The sequence below is a fragment of the Colletes latitarsis genome, chromosome 14 (assembly GCF_051014445.1).
Source record: "Colletes latitarsis isolate SP2378_abdomen chromosome 14, iyColLati1, whole genome shotgun sequence".
NCBI lineage: Eukaryota > Metazoa > Arthropoda > Insecta > Hymenoptera > Colletidae > Colletes > Colletes latitarsis.
The window spans coordinates 23,245,092-23,269,885 of NC_135147.1; the positions used below are offsets into that span (position 1 = coordinate 23,245,092).

At 46.0% G+C, this 24,794-nt stretch overlaps 1 protein-coding gene across 6 annotated transcripts in view; it reads left to right on the plus strand.

Moving 5' to 3' along the window:
* Positions 1–24,794, plus strand: part of Hth (Meis homeobox homothorax) — a 526,461-nt gene that overhangs the window by 137,264 nt on the left and 364,403 nt on the right. For all 6 annotated transcript variants that reach the window (XM_076782345.1, XM_076782344.1, XM_076782343.1 and 3 more), the window contains exon 7: positions 12,376–12,505. In XM_076782345.1, coding sequence (XP_076638460.1) covers positions 12,376–12,505 — 130 coding nt within the window. The remainder of the gene's footprint in view (positions 1–12,375; positions 12,506–24,794) is intronic.

Consider the following 24,794-nt stretch of genomic DNA (forward strand, 5'->3'; position numbering starts at 1 on the left):
AAATCAAAATTAAGTAAAATAATTCAGTCGAGATTGAGAGACCACTTAGGGGTTGAAATGATCTGCCAAGTCTAATGGTCGATTTAGAAAATTCCAAAGTATGTTCCAAAGTTATATCAACGTTTTCAAAACGCGTCTCGGTAAAAACGTACCCCCGTTCCCACGTACCCCGGCGTAAAATATATATTTCATCGCTCGTGGGACCCGTGTGACACGATGGCAGGGACACCGTCGTCGCGACGCTCCCGCGAGTTCACGCGATCGCGTACGTGCCTGGCAGAGTTCTCGTAAGAATTTGCATCGCGATGGTACGCTCGACGTCATTAAATATGGATGCATTTTACGTATATGGATCCATATTCCGAGAAAGGGGAGCACACTGAAGGCTCCCTCGGTGATGCACGATCAAGCGAGCACGTGACACGGGTGTGGCAACCGGTGAATATCCCGGACGCGGACGAAACCGACTGACAGACGGTGAACCGCATGTCACGGCCTCTCCAGTTCGCCTTATCGCGCCTCTGTATCGGATCCACCCTCGCCAAGGGGTTGCTTGCTGGCTCGCCCGGTGTCGTCGTCGAGCACACGCTCCGCGTTGCTGGAAAATTTACGTCCGCGTCTCGCTCGACCGTAATCGACTCGATCTCTCTGGCCAACGGGGCCGTGATAACTTTGACTAATTGCGCTTTGATTGTTCGATCCATTCGCTCGGATACCAGTAGACTTTTTGCGGGGATCTTGGAAGTTCTGAATTCCACTCTGGTTCGATCTATTAGACGGTTGGATCCACCCACGCTCTGTTCAGCCAGATGGAAAATATTTCATTTAAAGTTTATACTTACAGTGTTCGAACCTATATGTACTTCTTACGACGAAAGCACGTGTCTTTACTTTCGGTAGACAGATTCCAACATTTGTTTATTTTACAGTGTTAGTTCGTTCGGTTATCCAACGATTTCTCGCGCGTTGATACCAGTCGCTTAGGAGTGTCGTTCTTAATCAGCGATCAGAATTGCAGGTATGGTTGCGCCGTCGCCTAGGATCGCGATAGTTCGCTTTCTAGTTCTGAGGTTTTAGTCGAAGTCGCTCGATCCGATCTTTGACCAGGAGGACCGCGATAACTTCGACTAATTGGACTTTGATAGTTCGATTGGCTCGTTCCGGTACGTACTGACTTTTCGCGGTGATCTCGGTAGCTCTGCGTTCCATTCCAGTCCGATCGATCGGATCTACGATTAGATCTTGTATAGTTTAACGAGTTTAATAAGATTCCTTGGACGGGAGGTCTCGTGGATTGGATTCGCCCGAACTTATATCTGGAAGGTAGATTTACTTCGTTGGTTTTGCAAGCGTCTATGACGTTTATAAAATTGAAACTTTGCGAATATCGTTCGATCACCGAAGAAAAATTCATGTTTCGTGTCACGGATGTTTCTTCGTAGTTTCGCGTGCTGATGAGTACCCGGATCGATCGTGATCACCGATCGGAATGTCGGGCATGCAAGGTTGCAGCGTAGCTGGGATCGCGATAGCCTGCACGAGACTCCGAGTTCTGGCGATTTTTTCCGTTTAATCTGCCTGTCGATGCGACCTCGTTTGGTAAACGAATCCAGATGGACGAAACGATTTCCGTGTGACAGTTTCCCGTCCCGAAAAGTGGTGTTTTCATGGTCTGGCGGATTTCGGGACGCTTTTGGCGTTTCCCTCCGCTCGATCATGTGCCTGCCGTATGCGTGCGATGGTATGCGTCACGCGACGCCTGTGTGAACGCGTTAACATATGTGGGCAGAGTGGTCGCTATCAAGGCTTCGTTCGGACGGCTCATTCTCTCTCTCGCTCTTTGTCAGCCAGTGGTTCTCACTGCCAACTGTCCATTCGATTAGCTCCTCGAGGGTTTACAACGAAGATTACCCTGGTAAATCGATGAAAAATCCAGTTCTTTAAGTAGAAAAAATATCTATCGAAATTGCTTAAGTCCCAAGACTCAGACTCGTGCTCCTCCATATTACTCATAACTTTAGACTCGAAATATGAAAAAATTGTCTTCCATCGCGGGGAAATTTATTTATAAATATCTACACACAATTTCAGTAGTTGTTTCTGTATTAAAATATTCCAAATACCGTATGTGCCAGTATCTCTGAGGAGGTTACGGTGCAGGGCGCCGCCATATTGGAATTGCATCTCGAACTACACACAGTGTTCGAAAACGACGATCTTTTCCAGTTTTTGAGCCCGGTTTTGAGCAGCAACACTTCTATAATAAATACATTTCTTTTTTTTAAGGTGAAATATAATTTTTCGAACACCGTGCGACGTGCAGAAAGATCGCAAAGGAGGTTCATTCTATTATTACTACCATCGCGTAACGTTTTCATTACACTAACTGTAGTCTGCTGCTTTAATATATAGAATCGAGGAATAATTTCGAACTTAACCTCGAATTACCAACGACCGTTTCCATAAGTTTGTCGGTCGTTCGTTTCGACGGCGATTGAACGATCGAGGAGCACGATTGTATTCTTCCTTGCCAGAATGGACAAAGGAACATCCTCTTTCGCTTCGTTATCTCGTCTTTAACGACTCGTAGCCGTTGACTCCGGGCGCGCACGCGCGAAACCTCGATTATTTTTCGCTAACGAACGTATATAATAGCGATGGGGGCTGGGTGTCACTGTCCACGCTTAATGCGATCGCCGTTCGCGATAAGACGGTTGCCTCTTGGCAATCGTTAGCGGAGGCACCGTACGCACGCGCCCCGCGCCGCTCCGTTCGCGCGCGTGCGATAAAAATTCGCGATCCCTCTCGTTAAAACCGCCACGCAGCGAACGATCTGCCGATCTTGGCCGGTCAGCCGTCGCTGGAATATTCAATTTGCATTGTAAATCCTCGCCACCCGGTATCGATCTATCCGCGCGGTGGCGAACTTGGCTGATGACTCGTCGCCGAACGTCGATTAAACGAATGACTTTCAAGAACTGGATGGAATTTTAAATTATGAACCGTATTACTTTGCCCCGGAGTAATTTAAGACGTATTGGCTCGGTTAGAGGGGAATAAACCGGCGGTCTTTGGAAGGGACGCTTTTTATACAATTTTTCGTAATTTTTTCTAAATTTAATAAACGATAGGCGCTTGGATATTGAGTCCTCAGCGTGCACCCTGAACCGGAGAATAGTTGTTCTGCCGATCGGTAGCGCCTCCAGCGGAGAAACGATGAGATACGACTACTATACCTGCGAAGAATGATTGCACGGAAGATATATGGCGTGCAATCGAGTTCTAAATTGCCTGCTTATAGCAGTAGATGGTTAATATCTTCCGAGGAACTATTCTACGCGGACGTACTGTGTTTTAGCGCTGTGGGCGCTAGCAGTAGGCAAAACGACTATTTTTCGGAACGATAAATGCATAGTTACTTAAAGATACTATAACAGAGTGAACACTTTCCATTTTTCGAGTAGTCATTAAGAACAGTGAAAAAGAATTAGCGTTCTTGCAACCGACCTGACACTCTTTCCTTCGTCGCAAAACGATAAAACGAAGCACCGCGGCAAAAATCGTCGACACGTGGAACCGAGGGAACACCAAGAACTTTGGAGTCCCATGAGACCGATGCAAAAACACTCTCCAGAACCGACTACCGTTCCCAAAGCACTTACGCTTTCTCGGAAAGCCGGCTCCCGTTGAATTCTTCCACGGTACTCGCGACATCGTGCCAACATGCCAGGGTGTATTCACCTGAGATTCTCGAGCTTCGAATCGCTGTCGACCAATTGCAGAAAATCATCAATAACGTCCTCATTACCGGGACCGGGTTTCCGTCGATTAAGAGAAAAATAGAAGCACGGAACGAGGGGGGAGGAGGGTGAGCACGCGATAGAGCAAAGGCAGAACGGTCTGCGAGGGAGGGAGACGCGGCCACCTTATCCCGAGGGAGACGCGGGCAACACGGGAAACCAATTAGCCGAGGAACGCCGCCACCGTGCCACTAGATATGAGTCCGAGCTTCGGTACCGTATTCGCTCGAGCTGCTGGTCCGACCGCGTTGTTACCGGTGGTCCAGCCTCCCGTTATCGTTACCTGCGAACCCCGTAGACGCAACGTCGACCTGACTCGATCGACGTTGCTTAAAATCCCACCGCGCTGACTGGTGTCCAGATACCTGGCCCAAGACTTTGCGGCGCAGAAGTTCGAAATCTCTCATAAGCCATCTTTGATTCTGATGGAAATTTGCTCTGTTGGACCTTAGAACTCACCTAAGAATAGCACTGTGTTTGATTCGTAGACTTGTGTAGCCCTTTTCGCGATACAGAAGTTCGGAATCTCTCGTAAGTCATCTTCGATTCTGATGAAAATTTGCTTTGCTGGTCCTAGAACTCATCCAAGAATGTTTCTGCGTTTGGTTCTTGCGAATTTTGCATTTTAACAACCTGGTCGTCCGACAGTAGACTGTAGACAGTAGATCTGTGCCTAAAATCTCTCGTCAGCCATCTTCGATTCTGATGAAAATTTGCTTTGCTGGTCCTGGAACTCATCTAAGAATATTTCTGCGTTTGGTTCTTGCGGATTTTGCATTTTAACAACCTGGTCGTCCGACAGTAGACCGTAGACAGTAGATCAGTGCCTAAAATAATTATCTTTTTAAGAGCTATCGAGTTTGGCTACCACTATGGTCACGCTGAGAACGACTGTCGCATTGTAAATCGCGAAACCCGGAGGACCCGGGTTTTTCGCCGGTCGTCGCGGTTTTTTGAAGGAGCACGATCATTTGGGAGTCTAATTTATACGGCGGGTAAATTAAAACGGACGCGTTGGCAGCGGCCGACCGGGAGGACGGATCTGCAAATCTTCGTCGGGGCTCTGGAGTCGAGGGAGAAGGCTCTAGCGCGTAGGAGGAAAAAGGAGGATCGATCCTCCGTGAGAAGAGGGAAGGAACTATATTGTGATTAGGCAGGAATGTTGATTAGATCCATCAGCTGGTCGAACGTTGGCCCTCCCTTCTTAAAACCCTCGCTTGACCCAGACTCGAATCCTCCTCGAGTCTCTGGATCCTGGTCGATGGAATCCTTCGTGCACAATCGTTTATAGTTATCAATTTTTACACACCTCGAATTTTAAAAACTTTGACGTAGCAAACATTGTAACACAATGGAAGTATAGTATCGTTTTACTAGAAATAACTATTTTTTCCCCCCGGTGTACGCATCTTGCGAACGATTGAAAATGCATGCCCATGTTTGAATCATCAGTTTCGATATCGAGGAATCGACTCTTCCAATCTGTTCTCGTACGGACCAATCTGCTTCTGGCGAGTCGAAATCAACATAAAATCGATACAAGTTGCCCCGATCCTTGTCGCGAGTATAATATCGGGCCAACTTCGACATCGATCCGTTTAGACGTTCGATCGATTTATCGATCCCACCGTCGATCCAGTATTCCGCGAAGGTAGCGACTCCTGACGTCGATACACGACGCGAGACGTCGTTCACCGGCGAACAAAGTGAGTACAGAACGCCAGAGTGCACGCGAGTGATGCAGTGTCGACTGTCGATACGTAATTGCTCCGGCATATATCACACCTGTGCTGGATCCTTTGGTTCTCTGTTAACAATCGCGTCACGGACGTTACGTTGTAACGATAATAGAAAATTCCAATTAAATGGAAATTAGCTTAATGCAATTTTGCAGTCGAGAAAGGGTATGCTCCTGTAGTGTCTATTGTGTTTATTATTGACACGAAAGTAGTCAAGAGACAGGGTTTAGGAGCACTGTTCACTATTCTGATTATTCTTTACACAACTAATCATTTTCGTTTGCTTTGTAGCACCATCGGTAACGGTACACAGACGCGACTAAACTACTAAATCTCTTTACTATTTAGGGAGATAAGTAGCTAGGCTTCTACTGCTTGATCTTATCACTATCTGTAGGAACAGAGATACTGCACTTAGCATAGAAGGGATCGTAAACGAAAAGTTTTTACTCGATTCTACGCCGGTTACAGTATCGAGTCGCGTTTAAGGACGAATTCATTATTCACCCCCTGTGTCTGAAATGTACGTTTGAGGTTTAGAAACGAGTCCTCAGCCTCTTTGCGAGTAAAATAAAATAAAGATAAAAACGCGAGCACGATTTGTTCGAGTTAGCTTTGAAACGGGGCTGAAAAGGCGCTGGATATTTCTCGAACGTCAACCAGCCACCCCTAAAATTCGTGTTCCGGCCGGAACGTTCGCGGAAGGAATATCCGGAATTCCATTACGGGAAAATGTAAATATAATTGTACCGTGCTGACATAACGGTAAGATAATCCGTCGAGCGGAGGCGCTGGCTCCGCAATAAATCGTAATTTATGATCCCTTGCGCGGCCGCCGGTATCCGTCGAGAGAAATTCAAGACTGCGCGGACAGGGAGCGAGACTCTTCTTCGACTGTCTCTGTTCCACGCCAGCGGATTCCCCGGTCGCCCTCGACCCTCGCTATCTCGGCCTGCGCCCGTTCCGTCGCCTCCTCTTCGACCTAGAACAGCCCAAGAAGAGACTCGTGCATTCAAAAATACTTAAAACTCGGTCCTTCGCCTTCTAATCCTTGCCCAGAAAACAATTACCCCTGGAAATTTTATCTTCAAATGGTGCAGCTCCGATTTTTGATAAATCGAAACCGTAAAAATGATCGATAATAGCGACTGAAGAGTACAACGATATATAATTTGATACATACAGAAAAGTTAAACAAATATTCCATCTTCCCTGATAGAGCCACAATTTATCGAAATCTGAGTTCCTCCGCAGTTCGAAGGCCCTCAAGCGTTTTCATCGTTCTCAATTTTATTTTTGCATCTAGACCGTTCGTAGTCGAACATCTCGTATAATATCGCCTCCCACTCCTCCGTTCGCAACTCTCGTTCGTTCGTCTTCTTTGTTCCTCTTTGTATACGATACCGTCTCTCTTTGCTGTCTGTCTTCAGCGTGTTTCTTCGTCTCTCGCGACGCTCTTCTCTCAAGCGCCAATAAATTAATTGCAGAGATTTACGTATCGCGCCAGTAAACCAGTCGGCGAGACTAATGCTCGGCCACTAATTACATAATTATACGGCATTATGTTACGACGACCAATTAATACGTGGGCACAATGACTCGGAGGCGCGCGTAAGTCATCGGCTCGCGATCGACGCGCGATACACACGCCGGATAGCGCGCGTCCGCGGCGCCACTTCGCCACGCGGGATTATAATTTATCGTTCGACGCGAGGCTCGCAACGCCGCCTGTCCACCATCTTCCCGTCCCTCCCGACATTTTGGATCCTTGAACTTTTCACCATCGAGCTCCCCCCGTTCGACGCTACGAGCAAACTCGCGCGAAAAGAACGCTCGTCTGTCGCCGTTTCGCGATTTACTCGCCGCAAACTGATTATGAGTATATTAAAAGTTTGGAAAAAATTGTTTTGCAATTCACAAATAAAATATAAACGGTTCGATAGTTTTTAACGGAGCACGAGTCTCCATGTGCAAATTAAAGCGCGTCCGCTCTTCGAGATCGCAGCCAGCAGAAATGGTAATGGGGGGGCACTAAATGCAGCAATCGTTCGATCACGATCCCTCGATTTTGTTTTGTACCACTGAAACGTTGTTACATTCCGGTCGATTGATCAAAAACGACCCCTACTTGCTCGGAGCGGTACAATTATTAATTGACGGATCGTCGATCAATTACGAGCGCGGTTTGATCACCTCTCGATCATCATTCATTTATTACGCTATACAGCGTATCCCGATCCGCGCGTAATTCACGACACGATCTTGTGCAACCTTGTACGTTTACTGCGCAACAATGTTATCTTTCTTGCCAACACCGTTCCCCGTGCTACCTCTCGTTGCATCATTTGATCCGAGTTTTTCGAGGCTTGATCGATCTCTCCGGATCCTCTGAAATCATTCGCTGAAATATTACGTAATAATAATTTTTACGCGACACCAAACCTCTAGATAATTGAGATCGCTGAAAGTGAACCTTCGATGAAAGAAGGTTCAAGAACAGGCATTAGATTTAAATCCAGGACTAGATTGCAATAGAGCTATTCGTCGAGCCTCGTTTCACATTCCTTTCTCCGGCCCGAGCAGTTGAATTTCTACGGGTTTTCTTCCCGATTATGGTAAACAAAATCGTTAACTGTTGCGTGAATTTTATTCCATCCTCTGAAAAGGAAATTGTTTCCTGATTATTTACACATCCATGAATAATTAATACTGAAATTAAACGACAGGCAAATGAATCCACGTGGCTATTAGATGTCTCCTTAAGAAAATATCATGCACGAGTCTCGTTAAATTATCTCTGTACTTAATTAATTCCCGATTTTGCAGCGCAACGCTGGTTTTCAATCTTCCCGCGTTTCATTAACGTTTAATTTTCATTTTTAGAATATTATTATTGTCTGGCAATCTTTCCAGCTTCCAACTATACATATCGATCTACGTTAATCTTCCATTCGAGTGTTCGAACGCGTGCCACGATAGCGGTCAGTTTTCCTTTCGTCGGAGACAGTTGGGATCGAGCGTTTTCCCTCGATGGAACCGCGGAGGGGCGGGGAACGATGCTACGAGCGGGGGTGGAATATGAGATGCGGGCAACTGATTTATTTAAGGGGCAGACCAGACATCCGGTTTGTCGAATTACGCGTTAAGAGCGCCTGTAGACGGAGTGGCGGAACAGAGACGAGGAGATGAGCGGAGAGCGAGAGAGGCAACGAGGTGGAACGAGAGCGCGTAGCCCGTCGACCCGTTAACCGTTTATCATTGCATCGACACAAGTCACGCAGTGGACCCTTGCTGTCCATTTAAAAAACGAAAAGTAGACACGGGCTTTAGTAGGAAGTGACGTCATCGGTGTCAGAGCCAACGTAACCACTGATCTCGCACCACGCGAAATATCCATCGATCTTTCGGGACCATGTGGAACGCGATAGACAGCGCTGACCTTGGGTTAATTGTTCCGAGAGTTTTGGACTTTGGAGTAAAATGGGATTTAATAATTTTATTCGCACCATTTTTCGCGACAGATTTTTTCCAGGACATTTTATCACAGAAGACGATTTAAATTGTATAATTGAGTAAGCAAGATTTGTTTTTAAAATAATGCTCACAGAATTATTAATACTGGTATTTAAATTGGAGTTGTTGCCTATTTCTTTAAGCATAGAGTTCGCGGAGACTTGAGTCGGTTCTTGCTATTGGGATTCGTCGTTTCCCGTGGACAGTAAACCGGGAGTGTAAGGAACAATCAGTTCACGTTTAAGTGACATAAGAACGTGTAATCGATTCATCAGCACGCTCGGTGTCTTCCACGCAATTACTCGATTCAAACGATTGCGGCCGACAAGATGATCTTCACCTCGAAGGTGACAATGACAACCAGCGCCCTTTGTTTCGTAGTTGGTGCTAGTAGGAAGCAATCCAGCGACAACCGATGCATTATTAATGTCCCCCCTTCGCTTGTTACCGCTCTTGTACTCGCTCGCTCGACGTATATCCTCTGCGTGTCCGGGACAAGTGATCGCCGAGCCTTGTAATGAAAATTAAGACGTTCGGGGTGAGAATTATTTCCACTTAATTAAGACGCGCACGACTGAATTATTCAGTCCGATTTCAGGAAAATTCGGATTTTCTATCGTTCTTAAACCCAGAATATCATTTTGTGCTCCTATCCGATCTGTACAAATACTCGTATAAAAAATAACACTTAAAAGTCATATCCATTGCAATAATTGTCGATTTAAAAGGAATTTTAAATTTCCACCTTCTTCCTTGTGTAACAATTCAAAGCGTTACTCGATGGGAAAATCAGTGTTCGCGAATATTATTCCAAGCATTTTATTTTTTAATTTATTTTAGAACTGAGTTTGCAAACTCACATTGAGAACTATAAATTCATAAAATAAAATTCAAATTAATATTAAATAGGCGACCCACTGGTATTATCATTTTCTGTAATTTCGTTTACGGTTTCGAAAGTCTTTTTCTATATTCCGAACGGTCTGGAATCCATGTCAAGTGCTTCGAAGTATCATCAGAGGCATCGAGAGAGGCTCGCAGCAGCGATTCCTCGTAACGATCGAGCGATGAACGAAATGGACGATCATCCGGGTCGTCAACTTCGTTTCCCACTCGTGGTGCGTGGAACTTTTCTTCGATGATTCAATCACTTAGTGCTCCGACACACTGAAACGTTCGCTTATTCAGATACCTGTGCAGATCGTTAGAACGAAATCGTTTCGTCAGGAAATTTCTGGATCAACAAAATTGCGAATGTAATGTATGCTTTACGATATATCTAATACATAAACTACGATATTTCTAAATTGAATAAATTGCTTTCTTGACTGTGATGTAGATTTTCGAATGGTAGTAAAACGGTTGAGTTGAAAAAATGACTCGACAGTTCATTTTAAAATTAATTCTTCTATATGATAGTTAACATCGAAGAGGAACGATTCGGTTCGAGACGCGATCGATCCTCGAATTCCATGGTTTCGAGTTTACAGTTGTACCGTGTATACGCGCGAAAATCACGTCGTATCGATCGCCACGACACGAGGTCGTAGAATAAGAATTCCAGAGCCCGGGGTCGGTATCACGAAGCGAAATGTCTGGATATATCACGTCTGCCGGAGCAACAATGAGTGACAGCTACTCCCACATGCTGTCATAGGCGTCATCTTCGCGATAATGTACCGACTCTCGGCTCCCTCTCTCGAATTGCCTGCTCTCGTATCTGGTTAAAATCGTTACACGGTCAAATCTATAGGACCTTCCTGCTCGGAGACACATAACGAGGACGTGTTCGTCGACGAGGACCGGTCGAGACTCGCCGACCCGGCTCTGTCCGCGTCTACGACCGCTGTTATTCACCTTGGAGATGCGACGACGGACATTTAAATTCCGCAGGCATTTTCTGTCGAACGGAGATATCTGATTTAAACGGCTTCAATTCGACGACCAAAGACTTTTTTACCTTCCCGCTTACGAAGTATTTCTCCTTACACGTGCTCGCTTCTAGATATCGTGTACGAACATGATGGATACGTATACCACAGCGTCTCCCAACGTGGGAGTTTCCTTTTTATTATAAAGCAATCTATTTCATTAAGAGACATTGTCACTGGGATTTTGCGATTGAAATTTTCGAAGCTTCCGTATTCTTAACAAATAAATTTAATTACCCGTGAAATGCAGGGTTGACCAGTTTTTAAAATGTCTTCCCTTCCACCATGATTACTCTAGCGAAATAAAAGAGAAAAGGATAACAAAATGGAGTACCCTATAATTTGTTGAGTTGTTTCGAAAAATAGTTCCCATTTCTGAGCGTTGGATAGCCAGGATGAAACGTGTGGGATTTTGGGGGACTTTTAATGGAGGAAGGTTCGGAGCGGAACGGATTCCGAAAGACCAGCAGCGTCGAAAAGGAACAATTAGGCCCGTTCACGGGGAACGCTCGTCGCGTATTCCTCGCACGGGCCCCGACCGGCAATTTGCTCGGCGTTTTTTCCCAAACGGGCAACTTCGCGGCTCCGTGATTATCACACGGCTACACCCGCGGAATAACCGAGCGTCGTCGAATATTCGCTGAGCGCGGCGCCGATTCGTAAGACGCGCGCGTCGTCGCATCATTTATGCCGGCAGCATTTTCGAGGAATGGTACGTGTGCTCCGCCTTTAATCGAGATCGAAATCGGCCGCCGTGGACTCGTCAATGATATTCCGTTTGCGACAACGGTACCATACACGCGCGTACACGCGCGCCAGAACTTGTACACCGCTTTAACACGTTCGTTAATGCCACTTCGAATACCTCGATCCAAAGACCACGTTCACGATTTAACAAAAAACATTTATCGGTCCCCGAATTATTCGAACACATCTTCTACTGTGTAATACTCCGAATCGTTGAACTTTTACTTGTTAATTACTATCGTATGATCCAAACTGGCTTGTCTCTCGTGTGAAATTTTTATTTGGGAACAAATTTTTTCAGTCTCTGGCTCGTTGTTTCCGTTTCGTTTATCTATGTTGAATATCTGTTTGCATTTAACATGTAACAGGCAGTAAGAATTCAACTGTCAGGAAAGCCACGTGCTAAATAAGCTGCACTAATATTAAAATTTAAAGATAATAAATGTTAAAGTGAAACCAAGTTAAATAATTTCTACGATCTACGATTACGAGTATCAATTTTAGGACTCTGGTGATATTTGATTAGGGATGAAAATGGTCTGCTGTGGTGAAGGTGGTGAGTTCGTCCCCGAATCGTGCGGAATCTAGAGTTGTAGGACGTTGAACTCGCAGTATTAACGTTGGTTGTTGGTTTGTTTGTTATAGAGGCCACCCTCCTCGTCGCTCTCGTACCCCGGAGCGGGTGGTAACGACGATGCACGCAGTCCTGGAAGCGGGGGCACGCCAGGACCCCTCAGTCAACAAGCGCCCACCAGTCTGGACTCCTCGGATCCCGGTAAGTCCCACGCCATTTTATTTTGCAAACGACACGAGAGAAAACAGCTGATGGCTGTGTATTTTACGAAAAATTCATGTATGGGTCATCTTAAACCTGTTTGCCTTACACGTCTAGAATTTGTGAGGAATTAGAAAAGATTTGGTAGGGGAATTTTATCAAATATTTTTCAATTCGAAGATTAAAAATGTAGAAGTACCTGTCTAGATATTCAACAAATATAAAAATAAACTCCTACTCTATTAGAATTTAATTGCCACTGTAGAACAGTTTGAATATCAAATACTCTAAACAGTAGAAGGGGCAATACAATGGAGGAAGGGTGTTTGGACACCCCTGGGAAAAATTTTAATGCGGGATCTTGATTTTCGTCTTATTTTGGCCTCTAAAATCCTCTATTAAAATTTTTCCCAGGGGTGGCCGAACACCCTGTATATTTGTGACATAGTGTTTGCAGTCGAAGAATCATCTGTAGCATAATTGTAATACATTCATGCGTTGAGAAGCTCGTTCAGAAGTTTATTTTTAAGTTCGAAGTGCAGTCTCGTGTTAGGTTATCAGAGATTCCCAACTGTTGCTTCTACCAGTGATCAGAATTACTTGTTCGATTATACACGATTAACAAGTTCGATTCTCCATTAGTCCGTGAGTATGATTAAAATATGAATCGCGAATCGACGGTTTCTACTTCCTCGGCGATCCCAAGTCAGTCTATTTTTAAGTTCGATGGGAATGGATAAGACCTTAGAGCGTTTGGGCGTTCGAGGACGTAGAGGGAGAGTGATAGATCGTGGGAAGGTTTCGAATCGATCCGTCGACGTCGATCGATGAAAACCGAAGTGGGTATGCGAGTGGAAAGAACGTTCGGGGCTGGCCGCGCTAATGACAATATCACGCGACGAGCAACGGGTTGATGACAATCAAGACGCGACTCGTCGAGACCCCACGGACCTTCTGCACGCCCTTCAAATTTTACGAACACCGACATGAGCGCGTCAACACCATCAAACCCGCGGCAACGCCGCCTAATGAGCAACCCGTCACATTGGCGTAACCTAATGCTACATCGTTTTTTCCAAAGCGTACGTAACGTTTCTTCAAAAAAATAATAACTCCCGGGGATATACCTCTCTCAGATCGCCGGAAATTTTCTACTAATTATTAGAAATCTATTTTAAAACTTGTCAACGAAATAAATTCACGAGTAACGAGTGTGGACACGCAGACTGGTAGTTTTAAAAAACACTACTAAATTCGTACGTTTCTATTAGAATGTACTCGGGCATATTCGCGTCTAGACAAGGTTCCATTCCCGACAGATTAATAAATTGATCTCGGTAAAAGTGGATCGTCGAAATAATTATCTAGACAGAGGTTCGTTCTATTCTCGGACGACGTCCAGCTCCTAACCGACGAAACAAAAGGCTCCGGGGCGCAACAAGGGTAACAGTTTCGCGGCGCGGAATCGGCGGCGAGGCGCGCCAATGGTTAGCGCGGTCGGGTTCAGTCAGTCACCGGAGGGTATACAAGTTCACGACACCATCCCATAAAGATTCATTAAGGTCCGCCGTCTCTATATTCGCTGTGTCGTGCCAGCGTTATAGAGCCGCGTGGCGTGCCAGTTCGCTGGACGTTCGCTCGTGTATCGCGTGCGTGCGTGTGTGTGTGTGCGCCTCCGACTCTGTCCTCTTACTTTTCTGCGTGCTGGTGTACGCCAGCAGAGAGTCAAAACGGTTGATCAATAACAATCAAAAGCACGCTGTACCGGGGACAGGGGGGGAGGGGGAGGAATGAATGGCTTCGGAAACGGTGCCGCGAGACGTTTAAGCTGTCGTCGCCGTCCTCTGTCAGGCTCCGTTACGATGGCGCTTCGGATTCTGATAAGGTAACGAATCTCTGCCAGGAATATTTCTTTCGAGACGATCGACCCTTAAAAGTAACCCCTCGGTTTAGAAAATTACATTGGAAATAGTCGATCCCGTTTTGGGGTGGTCTAGTTTTCCAATATCTTTCTTCAATATGCATTTTCGGGACTCTCGTGCTCGTCTACTTAGCTCTAGACATACAGGGAACATTCTGACCTTTTCCGCGCGGGCTAAATATAACAAACGCCTCAGACATCTGTTCTTCCTAATACCCGATGGTCTCGGAGATTCGCTAAAAATACTAATGTTCCAGTTTTGGTGACTTTATTAGAAACGAGCTATTTTGTGATCCTTCTTATCTCTGATAGATTATCTGTTTTTCTGATCACGAGAGTCACCATTTTATCCTGCTAATCCCGGACGCTGAATAAAATCTTTCTCTTCGCGACACCTGGTGATGTCAGGGCCCGGTAAAGATACGTCGCGGTGACGTTCCTGTAATCGCTGGCCGCGTATTTGTCATCGAATTTAAAATTCATCGCATGAGAAACGACGGTCGGGTTCGTGACGAGATTTCGATCAGGCAGCGGTCGCCGCGACTTCTGCTCGCTCGTATTAATTAAAGGACGTTAAACAGCAACGCAACACCTCGTCCAGCGATCGCCACGGAATCGTTATCCGCGAGAGTATCTAAACGTGTCGCTCCGACGCGAAACATCGCGATCGTTGTCTCGTTATGGGCGAAACGCGAACATTGTTCTTGGCTCCGAACGCTAGTGCCTCGATTACTGACGGAAATTCGGGCTCGAGACGCGACGATCGCGGATCTAGCGCGTTCTGGCTCGAGGAAAGTCCCGAGAGGAAAGAATTTTCGCGCGTGGAAAGCGCGCGACGAGAGAAACGCGTCGATCCACAGCTTTCACCAGTGATTGAGCGGAAACTGACACGCTAGATGGAAGTTTCATGATAATTGCAATAATTTTATTAACCGTCCGAGATCTAGTTCAGAGATAGAGGAATAATATTTCGAATTAAATGAAAATTAATGCACGTGGCTTTGCTTAATACTCGTGTTGGAAGAAATTTAACTCGCGCTTAGCTACTGTGTGCAATTATTTTTCGATATCAGTTACTACACCGCCATGTTGGAAACAATTTCCAGAGAAGTAAGAAGTTTTATTCGTGGAAAATAAATTCTATATTCAAAAATGAATTTAGAATTTTGTATAAATGGGAATTACACTTATACAAGAGTTCTATTTTGATTAGTAGAATAAATGAAGTATCCATTTTTCAGTTACTCTATAAAATATAGATTTTTCACGTCGGACTTAAGATTAAATGTTCGTATCAATTAGAAAGTGTTCCCCGATAATTCCTCGTTCGACCAAGTGCCATAATCGTTAAACGGCACATCGAGGCCTCGCGTAGCCCAGAGATCTTGATTTTTTGCGTCCATCCGCATCCGAGATTCCTGTTTTCGACGTCCGTTTCGAGCGACCCTGGCATAAAGAGGTCTCTGTTTCTGGAACGCTCGTATCTCTGCGAAAGTTTTGCAGAAATCGCGATCGCTGCTCGTGGCGTCGAAGGGACGTTCGAGGAAGTCCTAGAATTGTCAACAGCCGGATGCAACTATGTCTCGATGGTTCGAGAGTCTCACGGAAAGGCTCGTTGCTTGCAAAAATCGTCCATTCTTGGGACAGAAATATCCTCGATCCCCGCTGAGAACCGCTGTTAAACGTTCACCGAATCGATTCTCCTCGGTAAACAAGCCAACGCGCCGCATGCTATTCTCTCGTTAATTCTCGATTATAGTATTGTTTATGCTTTAAACAACGCGGGGAGTCCCTATGGAAAAGCACGCCACCACGAACCGCTGCTTAAAGACTGGATTGCAACAGGATCCGTTGGAAAGACATTTCGATCCTGCGACATCGGGAAAGCCAGTTCTCTATCTAACAAATTGGTTACAGGATTGAAAATATAACTGCTTCTGTTTCGAGAGTATCATTGCCAGTAAAAGTGTTGATTTGTAATGTTGCTGTATGATGAAACAAGTAAAAACAAATTCATGTATCGCCGTTAGTTACATTCGTCACGAAAGGGAGTTGGCAATCGATCTTCGTAAAGAAACACCGTTCAAAGAAATCGTTGTTTATACAATTTCCACGTTTCCTTCGAGTTCTCTTACAATTAAAAGATACGTCCATCGAACGATATAATTTGCGTGGAAACTTTAGACGGTATTGCAGAAAATGTAAGGAACTGATTTCGTTTTGAGATTGTTGCCGCTGGGAAAGGTTGCAATTTAACGAAAATACAATTATTTAAAATTCATCCAGCGTTTTTAATCTGTTTGGATATACAAATTTCGTACTTTCGTGTCGGCTACACGCTGAAGAGAGGAGGAATAGTGGAGGCTGCTCGGGTTACCTAATGGCAGAGATAGGATCGTCTCATCGAAGTTGTCACCGTCGGACAAGGTATTTGTTCGGCGCCCTTCGTAGCTTTCCTCCGTCGTTTCGACCTATCCATCGACCCTTTTCGTCGTTTCCCTCTCGTTCTCGGGCTCGTTAACGTGCCGGCGTGTTTGCCGTCAGATATCATCTTCGACGGGCTGGCCTTGTCCGCGGCCGTGGAATCTCCGAGTGGACCTAATTTCTATCGTCGAAGAAACATTGGATCTCTCCCTTCCCCGTGGAGTGTGTTTTGCTCGTTTCACCGGAGAATTTTATTCTAGGATACCGTTTTCATGAGTCACGCTCAACGATTCGGTCTCATATTCCTCGCGCGAGAACATGGCGTCCGTAATTCCTAAGAACCGGGAGGCAATTGTACTCTCGAAGCACATAACACGTACAAACACGAGGTCAAACCAGTTTTAAATAATCCCAGTCTTCTCTCTTCTTCGTGTTGCATCCAGGTATATTCGTTAGAAAAGATACTGTTTTAATAAAGAATGTACAGAAGCTTCGAAGCTCCTCGCCTCGATCGTTGCGCGTGTCCTCCATACTCGCGTACCCCCATTCCTGCATCCACGTTTCGTCTCAGCGAACAAAGTCCGATCGAAAGTCCCCTGGTCCACAGTCGACTAGTTCTCGACCAAACGGTTCTATTCTATCGCGACGGGCAGGCTGACTCAATCGCGAGCATTCGCGCGAGCGTTCAAAGTATCGTTCAGCGAGTTGACGAGTTCTCACGGAGAACAGCATCACACGGGAGCAGCGTGGAACGTTTCGTTCGTCGAGGTCGGATCGAGATCGATCAGTCGGTCGAGATAGAATCTCTTCTAACCTCGACGGGAGAAGGAACGTGTTTATCCGCGAGCGATTGCGACACGATGTATGTTAATGTCCGGAGCCGCGCTCTTCCACGTGCCGCTGGCATGCGTTTCCAGCGTGTCCTGGAAAGATTTTTCGCCCCGACGACCGGGATTACTCTCGTGCAGTCTTCGATGCGTGTTACTAAACAGTTTACGGACTCGAAGCGATCGAGAGATCGGTACCTTGCACCACTCGACGAAACGCACCTTTGTTCATTGTACGTTCTATCGATATCATTTAGAATCATTCATCCAGAAAGTTAGAAAGATATGGTAGACATATCTGTTATTCGAGGTTCTACTTTAGTTGTGGTCAGAGGAAAGTGCAACTATTGGGGTAACCAATTCAGTGTATATTATTATTAAATGTTACAATTTAACGGGCCCGTTTTTACAAACTTATACAGCTTTAGAACTCTGCTAATAGATATTCTGTATCTGTTGATTTTTTTTAATATATCTTTCGAGAATGTCAATCTTTTCCTTTGGCACTATGTACGATTAGATGTAAACCAATAGGTTCATTGCCCGTAAAATAAATAAATAAATTTCGATCGTTGCACATGCCAAGATGTTTGCAGAAAAAGGGATTAAGAGTGTGGATGGTGATCGTAGGGAATATCTAGGGTTCTGAGGGGCCGTGGAAGTACCGAATCTACGAGAACGCGGTTCGTTAGCTTAACAAGACGTCGGATCTAGGGATCTAAGTCAGGAGGCCGAACGCAGCTCTCAATCCTCGAAACGATCTCGAGGCTCTATCGATCCCTCTATCTGCGGGCGCGCGCGGTCCGCTCTCCACCTTCCGATCGTTTTTTCCCGCGCATCCTGGGACTTTACAGCGAGCAGATCGACCCTCTCGATTCGGTAGGAACGAGTCCCGTCAACGAAGGGTCTCCCCACGTCCCTCTTCCTCCTCGCCGCCATCGGGTAGTCCCTTCGGTAACAACCCGTCGTCGTGGTCGCCAGGGGTTTTCGTGCCTCGTCGAGAGATCCTTAATCGACGGTTCGTCGACTCTCGTCTCCGCGACCGGGCCCCGTGTCCCCGTGGGCCCTTGTTCTTTTTCCGAAGCCGCGGGGCAGGGAAAAAGCTTGGGGACCAGATATCCGCCGGTTTCTGACAACTATCTGCCCCGAGCGGCCCGCGGAAAGAAATAAATGAAGAGAGGATCGAGGAAGAACGATACCACCGAACGGCTGGGAGGAGGGGGGCGTGTTAAAGCGTGTACGGGGGGACCAAAGATCACGAGGGAATTCCTGGAAATCGTAGCACGTGGGAGCGGGAGGCAGAGAGAGAGAAGAAGATAGAAGTAATGAGGTTGATTCTCTGTTTTCTGTGTTTTCAGCGAGCGGCGGTATCGGTCGGTTATCGGGCCGCGCCTTTTTTTCTCTCCCTCCCCCCCTCACCGGACGTCCCTCTGTCTCTCCCTTTCGCGGTTCCCTCTCGCGGCATAATGAGGCCTTCATGTCGTGAACTTCTGCGCCTTGTACCCCCTTTTTTCTCGGTCGAGCCCTTCGCGTCCTGCGTAAAACCTCGTCGAACACGGGACCGTGCGGCTTCCTTCCGACGTGTCCCTTTATTGCGGCCCCGGGGGACTCGCCCTTGGGCCCTATGCCCGCGCCACTCGTTTCCATATCGAACGATCTTCGCGTGGAACTGTATCGGTTTCCCATCTACCGCGCGGAGCGAAACGAGGACTGGCTTTCGTAGCGTTTTGCTTTGTTTTTAGTATCTTCTCTGCAGAAGTCTTTTAAGAGACCGAGAGGAAATTCTTTTTTCGAAGAAATGGAATTTGGGAACCACGCAAAAGTAAATCGAAATTGTAGAATTCATTTTTCTCCTAGGACAGTTTGTTTTCGAGAAAAAAAGTAGAGTGAAAACATGTTGTTCCAAGCTTTTGCTTCATTTTTTGATAAATCATCGCCCCATATCGATCGTAACATCGATAAAACGCTCCGTTGATAATAACTTGCTGAATAATCGCTTTTCGGGTAGTCGAAATAAATACAAATGTAGAGAGCGACAATTTTTCCAACAACCAGAGTCGAAAATTTCAGTATCCAACGATGGTTCTGCGCCCGATAGAGCCCGTCTTAGTTGCGATTAATCGTTATTTGGACTTCGATTCGATAATCGCGTTCGAAGAAGCTCGATATCTCGTCCGATGGATCGTTCGTCCGTTTCACGGTTCACGGTCCAGAATCACCGAAAAACCGACGATAACGCCCACGTGCTGAACGCGTACAAAGTTTACGAGACGCGTGAACAACGAAGTTGGCGGCTCTGCATCGACGACATTGAAGTTAATTGATACGTTAATGAATAATAAACCCGCGTCACTGGGCGGGCTATCGATGGCTCCGCGGGACGGTTCGATAGCCGGACACGACAGCCGGTGGCACTCTCATTAATATTACTGTTTACTATGCCTTTAATCGCTGATTTTTTTCTCCCGCCGCCGTTACTGGCTGGCTGTCAGGGTTCATTGATTCGAATAGTTCGCGTTATCGTTCTTCCTCGGTCGTTTCTCGGTAGAAGTCGTCGGTCTTGTTCGACTGAAAAATTTCGCTTATCGAACGCGAATCGGCGACGGGGCGATTCTTCGGTAAGTAGATTCGAGATTCCCAGCCACGGGGACTCGAGTGGTCGATGATCTCGTCCGTTTTGAAATTCGATTCTTGCCTAAGACATGTGCGAGCCCGTCGATGGCCGACGACGTGGTTTCCAGGAGCGTCGAATAGAAATATCCGCGGATCAACGAACTGTGAACGGGTAACTGCAGTTTCGGAAGATTTTACCGACGCCGGGAGCCGGTTTCTCGAGGATCGATCAGCAATTGCGAAACTTTACGTAATTTCTATGGAATAAATAAACCTTGTTGGTCCAAGGCTATCGAAACGGTACTGAAAAAGCGACGTCGTGGCGCGAGAGGATCGCCAGGTGAAACCAGACGATGGTCGAGCTTGGAACGGTCGATAATGCGACCCATCGATACCCCGGCTAGATTTGGCAATCGCGCGTAATTGCGCCGATATTTCACATAAGCGGCTTAATTGATTTTTCTCTCGCCAGGCTCGAAAACGGGACGGAGAGCGCAACAGCGATCCGTATTTACGACTATTTTTAAATCAGCCAGCGCCGGTGTGTACCGACGTTTATTAGGATGCCGATGAAACGGCGCGAGACGCGGGTAAATATTTTGAAATTTGCTCATGGCAAACCGATAAATAATGCAGCGAGCGCGTATTTAGTTTTGTTAATTATTGCCACGGTTATCTGCCAGCTCGCGACTAAGGGACTGCAGGGAAATGTGCAAATTGGGAGGGGTGCTATCGTTTCGTTCAATTAGCCCTCTGGTTGAATTTTCCCTCGTACGATTTATAATATAATAAAAAAAATCGATGTGTAATATGCAACGAGAGGATAGGAAAGTATAATTTGTGTTCGAATCGTTTAACAATTTGACTTTTAATGTTTAGCGAGTTTAAATACACTGATAATACAGTTGAGAATTGTTTCCATTGTGATTAGGTACTAGTTGTTCTAATTTTGTATTCCTTCGATCTAGAGCAGCTTCAGAACTGTTAGAAAAGATCCATTTTGTATAAAAATTCATCAAAGTGTAGGTTTAAATCTCTGATTCGAGCTGTTTCGAACTTAAAAACAGTTTGATATTGTATTTATCATCGGTGCCTACTTCGTATAGGCGCCATATGCATTTCTAGTTGCGTGTTCCTCCGCATGTGCACTGGCGTCGACGCAATTTTCACCATGCATCCGTTAAATATTGGTTCTCTACCCTTTTACGAAGTCTCAGTTTCTTTTTTAACCACAAAATTTTGTTGTCGACCTAACTTGTATTGCATCTGTTTAAAAAAGAAGACGAGAAAAGTTGGTTACGAGGTTCATCACGCGAGATTCCTTCTGTTTTCTCGAAGGCTACAGGAATTGTCGGAATCGACCCCGTGTTTCTCAGAAGCTCGGAGATTTCTTTCTTCTTTCCGTTCTGTAACAAGCATAAAAACATTATATACGTTTAAATAAAAGGAGATTATTTTAAATGAAAATTCAAACGAGATTTCATATCCATTGTATTAATATAAAATTACTAAATACAGAATAATGTTTCTGCACCTACAATCAGACCATAAATATCGGGTGAGAAAAAATGGCGGTGTCTGGAGCAGCCCGCTATAGCGTTCCAAGGTTAAATATCACCATAAAGAACAATCCGTTCGTTTCGTGCGTAGGATAACTTTGCGTGACATTGGCCGTAGCGCTCGAGTCGTCGAAGTTGAATAACCGTCGGTGACAAAAGCGACTCCGACTGGTTCCCTTTTATTTCGGGAACACCGCGGAGGGCGGAACGCTGGGCGAAGGAACACGGGAAGGGCAGGCTAAATGTCGAGCAAGGTCGCCTCGGTTTCGCGGAACGTCGTCCAATTTCGTCGCGGCCGATTTTTGTCCGCTTTGTTGCGGATCGTGCCTTCCGAGAAAGGAAGCCCTCGCGTCCCTCGGCGCGTGTAGCGTTGATTAACACACAATGTGACAGTCCTCCGGGGAAAAAGAGGGGGGGAGGGATCGTCCTCGACGATCGCGGATCGCGTATGTGTTATCGATTCATTGGGGAACATCCCCGAGGACGGTTGCACCTGTGCAAGCGACAATGGCGGCGTCTTTGATCGCCAACCGTGTCTCTCGCGATCGTTAGAAAGCGTGATACTCGAGCGTGGCGACTCATAACGAGTGAGTTGACTCCAAGTTCGTGCTTTTTGTCCGCGAGTAGCTATTTCAGGGCCGGAGAAACCTTACAACCGGCTCCTTCGAAGATCGAAATAGAAAATAATAAGGTATTCTTAAATTTCAAATTTTTCGAGCATCCGTAGATCGGATAAAAATTTGGAGTAACGGATGGCTGTTCAGATCGAGGAACGAAGTATTCCACTGTGTCGATTATATTGTAGATTTTTAAGAAAATAAAAGATAGAATGCTCGATATGATTGGTTGCTCAACAAAATGGTCGATTTGTTGGTTAATGGAGTTGTAAGTAGAGATACATATGTAGATTCGATCGTCTAACAGCGATTTGCAGCGTTGGGATTTAGAGAAGGTACAAGGTTTCAGTGAATAATTTCGATTCGCGGAGATAATTCAGGCGCGTACGCGTTCGTTAATTAAAAGGAGAAAGCGAATTCAGTGTTATCGTTGCGCAAAACCGAATAGCTCTTCTGGCATCGTTCGTTAAATATTCAGAAAGCATTTGGAAACAGAAAATCTATCGTTTCTCCACGAATACCGGCACCTGCGATTCAGGGATAATTATTTTGAGCCGAGCGTTACGCAAGATCGATCCGTGTTTATGTGAACTTTACTGACGAAATAATTATCCGGAATGGTCCGAGAAAATGGCAGTAGTAAAAAGATCGTTGGGCAAAGATCCCATCGCCACGAGCCTCGGTGTCGCTAATGGTTGCCTATACAATCGCTTTAAACGCCATTAAGGTTGTCGGTGATCGGTGAAAAATGGCGAACCCTGGAAATCTTCGCGCCGTGGAGAGCAATGAAATAAAGTCCTCTTCAAAAAGAATCCCGGGTCCGACATCCTATCTCGAGTTCTCGTTTCCCCCGCGACACGGTCGTGCTTCACCCGACGGATTAAGGATCGGGGACATTTTTCACCGCGACAAAGCGTTCTCTAATGACCAGATTAGTCTCCGTGGTGGCGATCGAGGTTCGATCACGCGATCCTCGCGCGGAAAGCCGCCGCCGACGCCGACGCGCGTAACCCAACCGATCTATCTCCATAATTTATTCCGTCGCGGTTGAGCACCTCTAACCGACAGCTGTTCCGAGCACGTAAGATAACCTAAAACTCGCCTCTCGACGCCGTTCGTTTGCGGCTGCTACGTGGCTGGCCGGGGCTAGCTCGCGTGCACATCGACCGTAGTTTGTATTTTTTAAGTCGTCATGCCCAAATGGCGGGGCAACGCCGCCGTCGCGGACCAGCTCCCTTTGATTGTCTTCTCGGAAGCACCGAAATCCTTTCTTCCTGTCAGCCGGTTAGCAGATCGGTCACGAATTACCCTGAAACTCTGCCTCTGGCCCCTCCATCCTCCTCCTCCAAACATCCACACGAGGAACTCGAGAATCATATCACCGAACAGTTCATTCGAAAATTTTTATCATTCGTAGCAAACAAACCCATCGTAAACTAGTCCTTTGTTTGCTTTTGCTGGGGTCTGAAGAAAGTATTAGCGACTCGAGAAAAAGAATCTCTGGAAGTCGAGCGATTCTTATAGAGTTTGAACACGTTTGCTTATATTTGATCTCGAACCCCTCATTTTGGTGATCTATGCTATTGCCGGAGCTTCCATTTTTCGAAGATTACAAAATACGTGGCTAAACCCTGCACAAGTTCTACAAAATTCTTCAAACTCCCAATCGCACAGTAGAGGGTTAACATCGTCCCAACTACAATTCTCATAATTAAGAATGAAAAGACACAGTTAAAACCCATGTTTGACCTCGTTTGTTTTATCGAGTTCGAGCGATACGGATCTTGAAACGTATCGAATGGCTTCTGCTGCCTCTGCTGACTACAAGCTCACATACATACGTGTGATTTGTCATCTTTGGTATAAACCAGAGATGCCAGACGAAGCGCCGAGTGCACCGTGGACACGTCTCATGGGAGTTAAGAGAGGCAGGCTCACATTTGCCTTCTCGCTCTTGAACAACTGAAATCCGACCTCACGTCAACGGCATACGATTTGGAATCTCAACTGCCCAGGTATTTTTACTTGCCTTTCCTAGAGTTCATTACTGAACTCTGCAAATTACTCCTGGTTTCTATTTGCCTCTGATGACATCTGATGACCAGTGCTGACAAAAGTACAGAACTCCCGACAACTTTTGACACCATACAGCGAGTGTTACTGACTGCTCCTGATTACTGCTTGCCTCTGCTGGCCACTGCTGACCATCGCTTATATTTCTGACAACCTATAACGATTACTACTGACTTCTGCTAACCTCTGTTGGTCTTTGCTGATCTCTGTCAGCGTGTGCTTGTCTCTGCTAAACTTTCCTGGCCTCTGCCGAAC